The sequence below is a fragment of the Cynocephalus volans genome, chromosome 8, assembly GCF_027409185.1.
Source record: "Cynocephalus volans isolate mCynVol1 chromosome 8, mCynVol1.pri, whole genome shotgun sequence".
NCBI classification, from domain to species: Eukaryota; Metazoa; Chordata; class Mammalia; order Dermoptera; family Cynocephalidae; genus Cynocephalus; species Cynocephalus volans.
Window position 1 is genome coordinate 37,584,281 of NC_084467.1, and position 15,565 is coordinate 37,599,845.

At 35.8% G+C, this 15,565-nt stretch overlaps 1 protein-coding gene across 7 annotated transcripts in view; it reads left to right on the plus strand.

The window, feature by feature from the left end:
• The window catches only part of MAST2 (microtubule associated serine/threonine kinase 2), a 218,887-nt gene that overhangs the window by 106,409 nt on the left and 96,913 nt on the right, over nt 1–15,565 (plus strand). The window contains exons 1-2 of one of the 7 annotated variants that reach the window (XM_063105594.1): nt 9,772–10,101; nt 12,679–12,873. The exons of 4 other annotated variants lie outside the window; for them this stretch is intronic. In XM_063105594.1, coding sequence (XP_062961664.1) covers nt 10,052–10,101; nt 12,679–12,873 — 245 coding nt within the window. In that variant the 5' untranslated portion in view covers nt 9,772–10,051. Of the gene's footprint in view, nt 1–9,771; nt 10,115–12,678; nt 12,874–15,565 lie in introns of those variants that run through there. 2 more of the 7 variants (XM_063105595.1, XM_063105596.1) reach the window with 2 other exon arrangements.

The window sequence follows — 15,565 nt, forward strand, 5'->3', positions numbered from 1 at the left end:
GAATTCCTCTCTTCTTGAAGTTCCCAAAATATCCTAAGGGTCTTGGGCCTGCCAGGAAGTGATCTTCCTTGCTATCTGTAAGACTGTACCCTGTGAAGCTGGGAACCAGGTTGGTTTTTCGGGGGGGGGGGGGGGGTTGTAAATATTGGCTCCATAAAGTCAACCATAGTTCCCTAAAAGTGGCTTGTTATACCTGATTAAATGTGCATTATTCTCAAATGTGACATTTCAGTCAAGCCCTTGGTTGCATAACCTTTTTTTTTTTTTTTTTTTTACATTTACATTCTGGTAAAAAGGAGAACAGATGTTCAGATAACTGTGTTGCCTTCCAAAGTAAGGAAAGTCAGAAAGACTTTCTCAATTCTGGGTTGGAGAGGGTCAGTGAGAATCAGCTATGATTTAGGAATGTTTCATTTTACAAAAGCAGAGTCTTCTAAATTGTTATGGGTTTTAAATGGCTTAAGAAGGAAAAGAATAGGCTCTGTTATGTGTCTAGAAAATAGACATTAAGACAATATTTCAAACAAATAACTATAATCATAACTCATCAGTTCTTTCAGTCCTATGTAATTCATTCTCTTTTCACTGGATCTTAGGTTAGTAGTCTGCTTCTCTACTAAAAAGACTTCTGGAAATTCTGTCTCAATCCACTGGAGTGGTCTGGAAGTTGTCCAGTTGTCTAAGCGATGCCAGTGGAACCCTGTACCAAAGAATCTATTCTTTAATGTGTCAATAATACCTGCAGTCCTTTTCCATGGAGCTCTGAGACAATCCTTTGTTGAAGACACCAGACTCTGGCTTCTTCTAGTTGACTGCAGAGCCTTCAGACAGACTTCAGCATAAAACAGAATCTCTCTGTAGATGACAGAGACTTCATATAGCTGTGGTTAGTTTATTACTGATAATTTTTAAATGTGAAAGTTCTGACAAAAGTTCATATAATAAAAATAATGCAACTAACAAGGGAATTAAGTTGTTTCTGTGACACGCAAAATAAGAATAAAAAAACCAGTCAAAAAAATTTTAGCAAAATGTCTCTAAGAATTATTTTCAAAGAAGACAGTGAACGTTTCATCTGATTTTATAAAACATGGATGAACATTTTTATAGAGGAAAATATCTTGATGTATATATAACATAATAATCTTGTGGCATGACACACATACCAAGAATCTAAGTATCTCAAATAAAGATATTTAGTCAGTCTGGAGTAAGTCCTAGACATTTGTATTTTTATAAAACTCCACTGACCCTGAAGATCCTAGAATTCAGATTTTAAAAGTAAGGTTGTTAGCAGGTAAGCACTTTAGGTAATAACAGAAATTAAGAATGGAAACACTAAACTTGTTTCCTAAAATCTGGCAAAACATAGACAAATATTGTTGATAATGAGGGCATTAACAAATCTCTAGGAACTTTTCATAAATCATACAGTTTCTGGAATATTTATATTAATACTTAGCTGTACAAATTTAACCTAAGGGAGGCTGAGCATCTCTTCTGATTAGACAGCTTTTCCCATGAAATTCAGCAATAGTAAAATATCAAATAAAACGAATTATTTCTAGTACCTCTCTGAAAAAGTGAAAGAACACATCTTTATGATTTTTCTAGGGATGCTCTGAGATTCTCAGAGGTGGTTTTAGGTATTAAAAATATACTGAAAATTTTATTTTATTCTTTTCTATATTTAGTATCTGATTTAGGAAGGTAAAACTTAAAAGAGCTGTTAGTGAAAACACTTAAGATAGTGTTGTTGGTGCTTGGGAAATAATACCTGGTTACTTATTTAACCAAAGAAACAATCAAACATGTAAAAATAAACAGATGTTAACACAATTTTAAATAGCTGTAGCTTTTTCATGAGGAAACTTTGTTTTTTTCAATACTTCAGGATATAATAAGTCAGCATAAAGCACAAAAATTTTTTCTAGTAAGACACAAAATATTTGCTATCTAGGCATATTACATAGAAAATAAAAGAATAACCTTTACTATTTAAGTGAAGGCCATAAACAGTAAACCAAGGAGACTGGCCCATCAAAATTGAGCAAACTTTGCTAAGATTTTAACCAGTTCGTAATATTTCAGACTCAGGTATTATAAACTAAGGCAAACAAAAGTTACATTTCAAGTTTTGCCCTCATTATTCTTCATATTCTGGACAAACTTAGGCTTCACTTGAGGATAGGGCTTAGGGAGTCCTCAAGGTCAGAATTAATTTTATCGTAATACTAAGATGTTATTAACATGCAATGCATTTATCATTGCTATCTTCAAATGAGTCAACAAATAAGCATTTCTTACTGTTTTAGTTTCCATTTCTAGTACAGTAATTATTGATATTTATAACCCATAGAAACAAGCTCTTTGGGGTCCTCAAAAAGTTTTGTTTGACGGATTTTGAGAAATATATATACCCATATGACTACCACCACAATTAATATACACACACACACATATATACACACATATTTCCTTGTGTGAATAATATTGCTGTTTAATGAATACTTGGGTTATTTCTAGTTTTTGTATTTTGTGAATAAAGCTGTTGTGGTAGTCATGTACAAGTCTTTCTATGGGCATATGTTTCCATTTCTCTTGGGTATATACCTGGGACTGGTCAGACCATAAAATTAATATCCCAGTCATTGTTGCCACCAGTGGGAGTAACTTAGTCATAAACAAACATAAAACAAAACCCCATTCATGTAGAAGAAAATTAAAATTAGAAAAGTAGAAATTCAGCAAACTTCAGATTTATACCTGGGAGCCAACTTCAGTTTGCCATTTGAGATTCACCTTTGCGTGCCAAGAATTGAAATGCCTGGGCAGCCCACATGAGATGTACGTATCTGATGTGACTCTGTCAGGTGAATCAATTGGGCATTTTGGTGGAAGACTTCCAAAACTATTTAGCAGACAATTAAGAAAACAAAAAAGGTAAAATTATGGTGCTCATCCAGATGTAACATGAAAACACCTTTTCCATTTTCTTGCCTTTTAATTTCCCTATATTTTTATTGCAATGTCACTTTTGCAGTATCTGGTATGCGGAACTTTTTTAAATAACATTTTTTTAATCTTTTGAAAAGCGAAAGAGCCAAACTTAGATTTCAGACACCCTGTATCCCCCGCCCCCTGGTCAAATAGTACATGGTAAGTATATGTTTAAATTTGTAGGAAACTGCCATATAATTTTTCAAAATGGTTATACCATTTTACACCCTCATCAGTGATGTTGAGAGTTGTAGTTGGCCCACATCCGTACCAGCACTTGTTATGGTCAGATCTAAATGTTTCGAGCTATTTCAGTGGGTGGATATTTGGTATCTCATTCTAGTTTTAACTTGCATTTCCCAGGGAAATAGTGATGTTGAGTATGTTTTTCATGTCCTTACTGGCCATTTGTCTATCTTCTTTTGTGAAATGTGTGTTCATATTTTTTGCCCATTTTGAATAAATGAGGGTTTTTTTTTCTTGAGTTGTAAGAGTTGTTTATATATTCCAGATACAGATTTTTTTATCATTCATATTTATGTGGTGACTATTTTCCCCCAGTCTGTGGCTTGCCTTTTCCTTTTTGAATGATGTCTTTCAAAGAAATTTGTGGGTTTTTATGGTTAGTACTCACTTGTGTTCTGTCCAAGAAACCTTTGCCCATCCTGAAATCAAGATTTTCTCTGTTTTCTTCTACAAGTTTGTAATTTTAGCTTTTATGTTTGGGTCTTAACTCTTTTTGAATTAATTTTTTTACAAGTTTTAAAAATTAAGGTAAGATGTATAGAACAAAATTTGCCGTTTAACCATTTTTAAGTGTGCCATGTAATGGCATTAAGTACAATCACAGTGTTGAGTAACCATCATCACTATCTGTTTATAAAGTTTTTTCATCACCCCAGGTAGAATCTCTGTCCCCATTAAGCAGTAACTCATCATTCTCCTCTTCCCCACCTGGCAATCTCTCTTCTACTTTGTCTCTATGCATTTGCCTGTTCTAGGTACTTTGTATGAGTGGGATCATTACAAGACTTGTTCTTTTATGTCTAGCTTATGTCACTTAGTATAATTCATATTGTCTGTATTTTCAGTTTTGCTAATTTATTTTTTGAGTTTTTGTCTATTTTATGTAAATTGTAGAATTTTTTGGCATAAGTTGTTCATGCTATTCTCAAATTATTTTTTTTACTGTCTACAGGTCTGTTGGTAATTTTTTTTTTTTCTTGACTTTTCTTACTAGGGTTTTATTAATTTTATTAATATTTTCAGAGAACCAATTTTTAGTTTTGTTACCTTTTTCTATTTTTTTTTTTTGTAAAGATGACCGGTAAGGGGATCTTAACCCTTGGCTTGGTGTTGTCAGCACGACGCTCTCCCAAGTGAGCTACCTGGCCATCCCTATATAGGATCTGAACTCGTGGCCTTGGTGTTATCAGCACCACACTCTCTCGAGTGAGCCATGGGCTGGCCCTGCCTTTTTCTATTTTTGTCACTGATTTCTGCTTTTATTTTTCTTTATTCTTGCATTTTGAATTTAATTTGCTTTTCTTTTTTTTAGTTTTTAATGTGGAGGCATAGATTAGTGATTTTAGATATTCCCTTTTTAATACTTGTATAAACATTTAAAGCTGTAAATTTCTATCTAATTACTCCTTTACCTGCATTCTGTAAAGTTTGATATGTGTCTTTATTATAGTTTAATCCAAAATATTTTCTAGTTTCCTTTGTCATTTCCTCTTTGACCAATAGATTATTTAGAAATGTATAGTTTCATTTCCAAATACTGGGAAGATTTTGTGGATATTTTATTGTAATTTGTTTCTAATTTAATTGTGTTGTGGTTAAGCAACATAAATTGTAGGATTTCAGTCTTTTGAAATTTCTTGACCTCCTTTATGGCCTCACATATGGTCTTTGTTGATGAATGGGCAGTGTCTGTTTGATTAGCTGCCCTGATATCTAACCTGTGACTCCTCAGCTTAGTGGAAAACTGCTGTGCTCTACTTGAACTCTAGCTGTCTGTGCCACTGTAAGAAAATTGTTCCCATGCAGTTTTCTGGAGCAGTTGAGGGGGCAGCTTGGCTTTTGAGTTTCCCTTCTTTTTGGTTTGCCTTCTTGCATTACTTGTTTCCCAGTGCCTAAAAACTGTTGTCTCATATATTTTGTTTAGTGTTATTGGGGTTTGCAGGAGAACGGCTAGTTCTGTTTCAATAATGTCATAGTTACAGGTGGAAATTTGCCAGTCTTTAGGTCATTTAGGTCAATTCCTAATATTGAAAGTTTTTTGTTGTTGTTGTTGTAGTGGCTGGCCGGTATGAGAAAGTTTTTTTCTTTAATTGTCTCTTAAGTCAAAACCTATACTTTTTGCATTGTGTAAAGCTAATGTAATTATCATTCATTTTTACTTCCTCGTTTTCTTCTTCAGGAACTCAATATGTATGATAAAGTTTGTTAAGCATGACTTTTTGTCCCTGTTGTAATAGAACCCAGTAATATTTACTTTAAAACTATGTTAGCTATGATTTTTTCTCTCACTTTTATTACCATTTAAATTAATAATTTTATTTAAGTCTTTATCCTAGCCAGTGACCATTTATTTAATCATTTTTTTATCTATCTCATATGTTCAGCCATTTTAGCATCAAATTTCAAAATCATTTGCATCAAACCTATAAATTTTCCATTGTTTTCTATGGTTCTGTCAAACCACAGGGGGAAAAATCTTTGTATTTGGCTGGATATTGGATAGATAATATTTATTTGGCTGAATATTGGATGGATAATATTATTCTTTCAAGAACAATCACACCAGCATTCTTTATTGGCATTTACTTGTCTTTTTTGAATGCTATGGTTTATTTTCTGTTATTCAATCCTTTCTTCAGTGCTGATAATTGCATGTGTGCTTTTTGTGTGCAAGTAAAGTCTGTTCACTTTTATTGTTTTTTTTTCAAATTTAAGCAGACCAACTTATTTGTAGATTTTCTCTTTTTCTCTTCTTAACTCTACTTTCTTATTTTTCTGTCTCTGTCATGATCACAACTTGAACTCATTTTCAGTGATCTATAGGATTTAAAATAAGATGTAGTTGTATTTAGAGTACCCAAGTTTGAACATATTTCCATCAAAAATATGAAGTGTAAAAAATTGAAAAATCTCATGTTTTTAAGAAGTTATTTTTCTTTTAGGTATCAAAATTATTTAAATAAGCTGAACTAAAAATTTTTGTAGTTTCTAAATACTAATATACAGTTTTGTAAAATTAAATTGTAATTCTGTCATTAACTGTTGAACTATCAGTTAAAAAATTGGTCTCTTGCCTTACATATGAGGGTATTTCAAAAAGTTCATGGACAGATTCATATTATCTTTTAATTGTATTTTTCCATGAACTTTTTGAAGTACTCTCTTAGGTTATATCTAAACCCGCACATAAAAACATTTACTAGTAATATGAATTCCTTAATTCTGAAAAATGTTCCTGTACTTCCACGTGCTGCTGTTATGAATACTAAGGTAAATTACAAACATTTACTAGTAATATGAATTCCTTAATTCTGCCAAATGTTCCTGTACTTCCGTGTGCTATTATTATGAATACTAAGGTAAATTATGAGTACCCTTAGAACCATGAATTGGAACAGAAAGAAATCAAATAAGTGGACGTTTGACTCTACTAGGAGACAGTATTTTTCTTAGGCAAGAAATCTATCATGTTCATGTTATCTGAGAGAAAAGATCTGATGGATTAATTTGTCTTTTTGCCTACGTCTAAGACCCTGTGCTGCTCAAATATTCCATATTCTCAGGCAGAGTTCCCTCTGAAGTTTGTAGTTTCAAAACCCATAGCAGCATTCTGACAATTCTGACATAGTTGCCCTTTAAAAAAAAAAAAAAAAGGGCATAGGAAGAAAGATATGGACAGGTGTTTTCCTGGGGTCTGGACAATATATATCACAAGAATAGATTTTGTGTGTGTGTGTGTGGCTGGCTGCTATAGGGATCGAACCCTGGACCGCACCAGTGTTACCAGCACCATGCTCTGAACAGTTGAACTAACCAGCCAGCCCAAGAATGGATTTTTAGGGTTCCACTTTGCTATTGAGGAATAACAAATCTCATGACAGAGGCAGTCCATTTAGTTAATTTATTTTTTGTATTTGTGTTATTTTGCAGGATCTCTAAAGTGAGAAGCCCATGGCAGAGGCCTTTCTTCTCTGCCTCTAAGGGTAGTGATATAGTTAATAAATAGTTGTATGAATGAATAAGATGGGGTGGATGTTTCTTTTGCCGTACTGCAAATTGTTGAGCCCTGTCACTAGTCTCAGGGAGATGTTAGGCCGTTTGAGTGCTGGCAAAGCCACAGGAATATTGGCAATAAGGAATAATGCCAGTAAGTTTAAAGAAAGTACTCTGTGTGGGGATGTGTTAAACCCTCTGGTAAAAGTAGTATCTTTTTTGGTCAGACAAAGGATATAAGATATGACTCTTGTCTCTAAAATTCAAATTTAGCTTTATTTAGGGAGTTCGATTTTCTCCCTCCTCCCCTGATTTATTATTGCAGAATATGCTAGAGAGAAATCCATTTGGTACTGTTGTCAGAATCTCCTGTTGAAAGGTATAACACAGTGGTTTATAATATTTATTCTAGAGATAGACCGCTTCAGTTTACCAACTTGGCTGAAGACAGGAATACTCTGGCTAGTATAATTCTTATGTAGGGTAACCAGGAGCAAACGAATTGAGGAAAGGCTACTTTCCCACTGACCAGTGGTATGATCTTAACCTTTCTGTGTCTTTTATCTTTAAATATCTGCAAATATGGTAAATATCTGCAAAAATTACAAAATCCAAAAAAATCCTAAATTCAAAACACTTATGATCCCAAGCAGTTCGGATAAGGGATACTCAACCTGTACCTATAAAGTGCTTAGAGTACAACCTAGTAAATAATAAGCACTTAATGTTGGTTGCTATCATGTTATTATTATTATTCAGTAGCCTGGTCTTCGGTATTAGAGAACCGGAGAATATTGAGTGGAAACTTAGGGCCCAGCCATACTGCAAGTGCTGGGGCTTTTGTGACTGACCCTGATATCATCACGATGTTTTCCATAGTCAGACTCAGTACTTGTTGAGAGGTGCTAGATTTCTGAGAGACCGTTGCAGTTATCTTTAGGACTTGTAGAGAACAGGGGATTCTGACATTGGAGCTGTGAGGGCTGAGTAATTGGGCTGATACGTGGACAGAAAAAGTGAGTGCCTGTGGCTACTTGTTAAGGGTGAGTTTGCTTGGGTAATTAAAACAACAGTGGCTTTACAAACTTTTAAAAATTTTGAACCTTAATAACAAATAGATTTTACATTGTGACACACGTGTTTGTGCTTGTGTATTTATATGAATTTCAGTAATAGATGTTATAAACACACACATTTCACAGAACAGTGCTTTACCTTACTATGTGTGAAGCACTCTGATATTTTCTTTTTTATTCTATTCTATTCTTTTTTAAAAAGGTTGATCCTGACTTCCTAAATTGATTTCATGACTTCCTAAGGAGCTGTGACCTGCAGTTGAAAAAGCACTGGTTGAAGTATGAATTAATCCTTTGAGTGTTTCCCTAGAAAAACCATTTGACATACTTTGTCGTCTAGATGAATGAGTGGAGCCCATCAGAGTTGGCGGCACTCTGAAGCAGGGGCAAGACTTGCTTACTCTTCGGCTCCTTTAGCTGCCACTGTTTAGCTCCACACTTTACTAGATCACTTGACTTTCTTCAATTCAGGCTGTTTTTCTCAGATGATTTTCTATTTGTTTAGACTTATTTCCTCCTTTAGACTGTGAGATAGCACCTGGAGGCTTTGGCTTTCTCTGTGCTGAGCACTTTTCTGTTTTACTTATATTAATCCTCACCACAACCTATGTATTAGGTACTTTAATTATCTTCATTTTACACATGGGGAAACCAAAGCATACAGAAACTAAGTAGATTACCAGTCAGTTGAGTTCTTCTGCAGCTTACCTTAAAGTCTTGTGCAAAATCTGCTGTATAAATGATTTCATGAATGGTTATTGGATAAAATTAAACTACTATCTGGTATTATTTTCTTAACTTTTCTTTTTTTTTTTTTTTTGTCTTTTTCGTGACCGGCACTCAACCAGTGAGTGCGCGGGCCATTCCTATATAGGATCCGAACCCGCGGCGGAAGAGTCGCCGCGCTCCTAGCGCCGCACTCTCCCTAGTGCGCCACGGGCTCGGCCCTATTTTCTTAACTTTTCTTATGGCTTTTCTTAACAAAAGGTTATTCAAGTGATTAGAGAGTAATAGGAATTGAATAAAAAATGGTGTTGATCTTTGAAGAAGTACAGAGGTTTACTTAAATTGGTCATATTCACAATTTGAATAATGACTGTGCTTTGAGCGCTGACCTTAAAGCCCCATCAGCCTCCACCAGGCTTGAGTTTGAGAATGAGTAATGTTGCAGAAATGCCCACATATTTTTAGCTCATTTAATTTACCAATTGGGATCCTTAATATGCTTTTTTTCAATCCCCTGTCTACTGCTGTGACAACTGTTGTAGCCTGGCCCACGCCTCCTGGGTTAATAGTATTTCTGACGCAGTGTGAGTTTTCAAGTTGGTATGTACAATTTCTGCCAGAGATTTTGCTGCTTCCAGGCCTTAGGGTTGGAGGTTGCAACTGGTTTGTGGGGGAGGGAATTTGGTGCTTGTCATTGACAACGGAACAAGGTTTTCTCTGCGGCTCTGATTTGTTGCAGGCTGAGTGTGAACGATGTCAGGCAGATCAGAGCACAGCTGATTCATTTGGCATCTGGAACTCCTCGCTGCTGCCTCTCCGCTGCCTCCTGGCTCCTGGTCTTTTGGGGGGGTTTCTGAATATCATGTTTTTGGAGAAAAGTACTTTAATTTTCCCCATAAGTTTGGGAAGCCTTTGTGTTTCCTTTGGCTGACAGTCTGCATACTCCTTGTGCAAGAGAACTTCATGCCAAGATTCCAGTGTGAGAGGGCAAAACTTGAGTAGCCAGGAAAATGATGAAGCGGAGGAGAGAGAGACTGGGAGCACCGGGCCTGCGGATTCAGTAAGGAGATGGGGTCTCTGACTAGAGACTGGCAGGTGTCAGGAAAAGAACTAATGCCAACTAACACAGCTTCATTTGCTTGGATAAAGACTGCTCTGGAGATGTCTGTCAGGAAGAGGGCTGATCTGTTGTCATTAATTCAAGGTCAAAACAGTGGTCTCTGGCAGGGGCATATGAGGTTTCTAATTCTGGAAACTGTTAGATGTCATTTTAGGGCTTCCTAAGTACTTGGGGAACTGGGCTAACAAAGAAGGTAGGTTTTTCCATGCCTTGGAAGCAAATGTTTACTTAAAGTTAGTGTCAAAGCCGCAAATACAAACCCCATGAATGTGAGAAACAAATGGAAATGAAAAGTGGCTCCTCCTTTGACTAGAGAGGGTACTGTTTTTCTGCCCCTGGCCTGTCAGCTCAGGGCCTCAGATCTGCCCTTGCAGATCTAAGTGGGCTGTGACCTGCATTTTATTTCTTTATTGAATAATACAGAAATAGACAATTGTAAGCTGGGTAATATAAGATCTGCTCAGGCTTATTTAATGAAGTGCTGAGTGAACTGATTGGTAAGTTAGAGAATCAGCGAAAGAAGAGTCTGAGGATCCATTTCACCTTGGTTATCTGTCTAGAACTGCCTTTGCTTAACCCACAGTGGTGAGGGCGTGCACTTCAGATTTTCTTTCCCTGAGTGATAGTACTGGCCCAAGATGGCGTGGCTTACTCAGACAGACAGACTTCTTCAGCCAGCTTCAGTTGTTGTCACCCTTCAGTGTCCGTGGATGTGCACTGATTGAATTAATGATTCTACCAGACTCTGGAAAACAGAACTTGTTAGAAGTCTATAGTTGGACTATTCGCATACTTTTAAAAAACCTTTTTATTTGTGTACTGAGACTAATAAGCAAAAAACCGTAAAAAGAAGCGTCATCAATTAAGGTGTCATTTAAAGTAAAGGTGACTTGTTAGCAAAATTGAAATTTTTAATATGGAATTTATAGCTTAAGAAAATATAAGTGGTCAAAAATCATGCTCTTTAAATGTTGGTGCACTGGTATTGGTAATTATTGTACTTTTGAATTAGAAAAATACCCTCTTGCAAGTAGTTTATAAACCACCTTTCCTTTTCAAATAATTCTTTTTAGACTGGAGTCCCATTGTGTTACCAGTTTGTAGAGTGATAATTAGGAACAAAAACTGAGATTTGGTTTTCATAAATTTTTATAATATCAATTATGTATTCATCAAAATGGCTAAACCTTATTTTATGTGATACGGTTTGACTCCAAAATTTTGTTTAAGCAAAATAACCTGTTTATTATTCAGGTTAAGAAGTACTAAGTGTCTTATATGTTCTAAATTAGCTCTAATGTGTATATATGAGGGAGCTTAATTTTGAATTAGTTTTTTAGAAAAGTGAAAGTTCTTTTTGAAAGTGAGAAATTAATCCAAAATTAATATTTTTAATTTTTATAATTTTGAAAAATATATTGAGTTTGTGGAAATTTGGGCATGCCAATAATTTTTAAATAGCTGTCTGCCCTCCCTTTTCCTATCCTGTTATGTCCCCATATTGTGTACCTACCTGAGAAATAACCTGAAGCCTGCTAGAGGGATAATGAAGAGGAAGGTGAAGATTTCCCTTGAATATATGTAATTAAGCACAAGTAGAATGTCACCACGTCCATATTCTGTACAGTCAGCAATTACATTAAGGAAACTAACATAATTTTGAAACAGATCATGTGCTTATGTGATACTTAAGTAATTTTTTTTAACCTTGGACATATAGTATTGTGGTTAAATATGGTATGTGTACAAAAAGCCATGCCAATATGATAGCAAATTAAATACTGTGAATCTGTCAATTATTATTCATCATCTGTGCATATCTACCAACAATAACAAATTAGAAATCCATATTTTTTACCTGTTTCAGTCTATTCTTATTTACTTAATAGTAGGTCTAAACATATTAAAATGACTAAACTGTTTTTAGGGGACAAAAGTAATCTGGAAAACTAAAATTTAAGTAGGAGCAAAATTTGTTATACAGAGTTAAGTGACATTAGGAGGGTACTTCAAAAAGTTGTTAGAAAAACAGAATTGAGAGATAATACAAATCTTGCCATGAACTTTTGGAAGTACCCTTGTATTTGGTATATTCATTAAGGAAAAGTTAGCTAAATAAGTTGGTGTCATTGTAGATATAATCAATAATTTATAAACTGTTGAGAGTATTTTACTCTTATGGACATATTCATTTGTTTAGGAAGTTTTAATCATTAAACATTAAATATTACTGTTGTTTGCTAATTGTAGTAGATTCACAGTATTTCGTTTGCCCAGAAGTGAATTCTAAATACTTTGAATAGCCGAAGCTTAAATTTTTAGTTTAATTCTGTGGGTTAAGTTTTAGTCTCTATTGTCATACTGTGCCAACTTTGGTATTGAAGTATGATATTTGAGAATGATTTTTGACCACTTTTCTTACACTTCTTGCCTAAACAACCCATTTAGAATATGTTTCTTTTTGGTTGAGAAATTATCACTGACCTGGTTTTTTTTCCCACTGTGGTACCTTGTCAGAATCTCTACCCTTTGCCGTGGAGCTGAAGTAAACCAGCACATGTTTTCACCCACGTGGGCTCCAGCCTTCTCTCTCACTAGAGTCCCATTTAGTGCCGATTGTGCTCTGGCTACTTCTCCTCTTGCCTTTTTCCTGAATCCACAAGCCCACAGCAGTCCTGGCAGTCCCTGTTTCAGCCGCCCACTGCAGTGGAGGTAAGGAGGCCCGCTGTAATATGAATGTGGGCCTTGACAATTACTTCTGGCCTAGTAGGTAAAACTCGTAACTTACTCCTTAATAATGGGAGAAACTGAGTAAGAGTCATGGCCTTGTCACAGAGAAGAGTAAAAGAAATTTCACAGGTCTCTGCTACATTCAAAATTTCAGGAGAAAGTAGGGTAGCTTATCAGTACTTAAATAGTTGTGTGCCCATCCTGACCATTGGGTAGTCCTGGGAACTTTGACCACCCAATAGCATGACAGAATGCTAGAGCTTTTAGAGGTTCACAAATCCAAACCTCACATTTTATACAACATGAAAATTTGAGTCCATAATGGGTTTAAATGATTTGTTCAGGTTGATGAAAATAGCCCACTTCCATTTCTTTCTGCCTTCCTTTTCATATATTTAACATTATTTGAGTACATACTATGTGCAAAGCACTGTTTTAGTCATGGAAACAAAAATCAGTAAAGTCCCTGTCCTCAGGGAGCTTAGATTCTTTTCAGTGGAGGGAGACAGACAAACAAGTTACATTAATCCCCCTTATCTGTGACTTCACTTTCTGCAGCAAGTTACCCATAGTACAGTACAATAAGGTATTTTATTAGAGAGAGACCACATTCATGTAACTTTTTTTACAGTATATTAAAATTATTCTATTATTAGTTATCATTGTTAAACTTTTACTGTGCCTCTTTCGTAAATTAAACTTTATCATTGGTATATATGTATAGGAAAAAACATATTGTATATAGGATTCAGTACTATCTTCTATTTCAGGCAATGCACTGGGGGTCTTGGAACATATCTCCTGTGGATAAGGGCGGACTGTGAAATATATAACTAACAAATGGCCGTAAATGCTACCGAGAAAAATAAAATAGGATAAGGGAGGTAGGGAATGTGGGGACCAAGAGTTGACCTTTTATATAAGGTGGTCTGGGAGGTCCTCAGTGGTAAATTGACATGTGAGAAGAGACCTGAAGGAAGTCATAGATCTAGAATGGAGATATCTGGAGGAAGGTTGTTCCAAGCAGAGGCAACTGTGTATGTGCCAAGGGCCTTATCTAGGAGCTTGCTTTGTATGTTCTGCGTTCAGCACAGAGTCAGTGTAGCTGGTATGGAATAAGGTAGGTGGTGAGTAGTGGGAAATGAGGTATAGTGAGAGCCAGTTTAAGTAGAACTTTAAAGACCATTACAAGCACTTTTGTTTTTATGCTAAGTGATGTGAGTAGCCATTGGAGGGTTTAAAACAAAAAATATCACAATCTGCCTTAGATCAAAAGATCACTCTTGGCTATAGTTACAAGGCTCCTGGTATAATCTAGGTAGAGACAATACTTGTTTGAACCCATGATGGTGCAGATGGTGAGAAGTGGTCAGATTTGAGCAAGTATTTTGAAGGTAGGATTGATAGGATTTGTTGATGCAGGATTTGAGAAAAAGAAATTAAGGATGACTGAAGATTTGGTGCTGAACAACTAGAAAATTGGAGTTCCTGTGAACTGAGACTGGAAACTTGCTGGAGATAGTTAATTCGACATTGAGTGGGAGAGATGTGAGGTCTGGGCTAAAGGTATATGATTAGAAATTGACAGCATGTAAATGATATATATCTGGATTTATGAGCTCATCGAGTGAGTGACTATTGATAGGGAAGGAAGAGAGATGTCAAAGGATCGATCTCCGGAACAGTTCAACTTTTAGAGGTTGGAGAGAGATTGAGGAATTAGCAAAGGAGAGACAAAAAGAGTAGCTAGTTACTCAGGAGGAAGAACCAAGAGAGTTATCTTGGACTCCAATTGAAAAATATCTTTCAAAAAGGAAGGTGTGATTAATCAATAGACATTTGTCAAGCTTTTTAGGAAAAAAGCAACCTGAAAAACTAAAAATTTAAGTAGAAGCACAATGCATTATACAGATCTAAGTGACATTATTTGATATGGGAGCTTAAATTCCACAGATAACTTCAAGCAGTGTTAGACTGACAAAGGACAATCTTAGGGGTGACTTCTCCCTCAAGGCACCCTTTCCAGAGGTACTAGCCCTTGGTGTAGGAGGCTGGAGAAAGATTGTAAGTTGTGTAGCACCCACAGCCTAAGGTATGCCCAGTCTTGGCACAGGGCTTGAAGTACGAAGGTACTTCAGGAAGTTCACAGAAAGGTTTGTCTTACTTTTCAGTTGTATTTTCCCATGAACCTTTTGAAGTACCCTTGTAGTACCTCTTGACACCTATGATCTCAGAACACACAACCTGGAGCAATGTCTTAGAGCTTTGGGCATGAAAACTTGCTAAATTTCCTGTTTTTGGGTTGTTTTTTTTTTTTTTTTCCCTAGACTTGTTCACATGTTTGGACTTTATTAGTGCTTCATTCCATTCTTTGTGTATATCTGTCCCATGCAGAGTACCAGTTCACTGATATGACAGGATGATTTTAGCATGTTGTTTGCTGGATATTTTTGTATTCTTGAGATTCTGGGATGGAGTTATTTGGAAATAATTTGATGCTTTGGAGGATTACTTTTAGGCTTTGTTTGGTGGGGCCAGAGAAACATTTGGGGCTATTTTTTTCTTACTACTGAGGCAATATTTTCTGAGTACTCTACTTGATGCCCATGTGTTGTGAGTTTTTTCCACTCAGGCAGGTGGGAACATGAACTATTCCTGGCCCTAACTGAGCTCC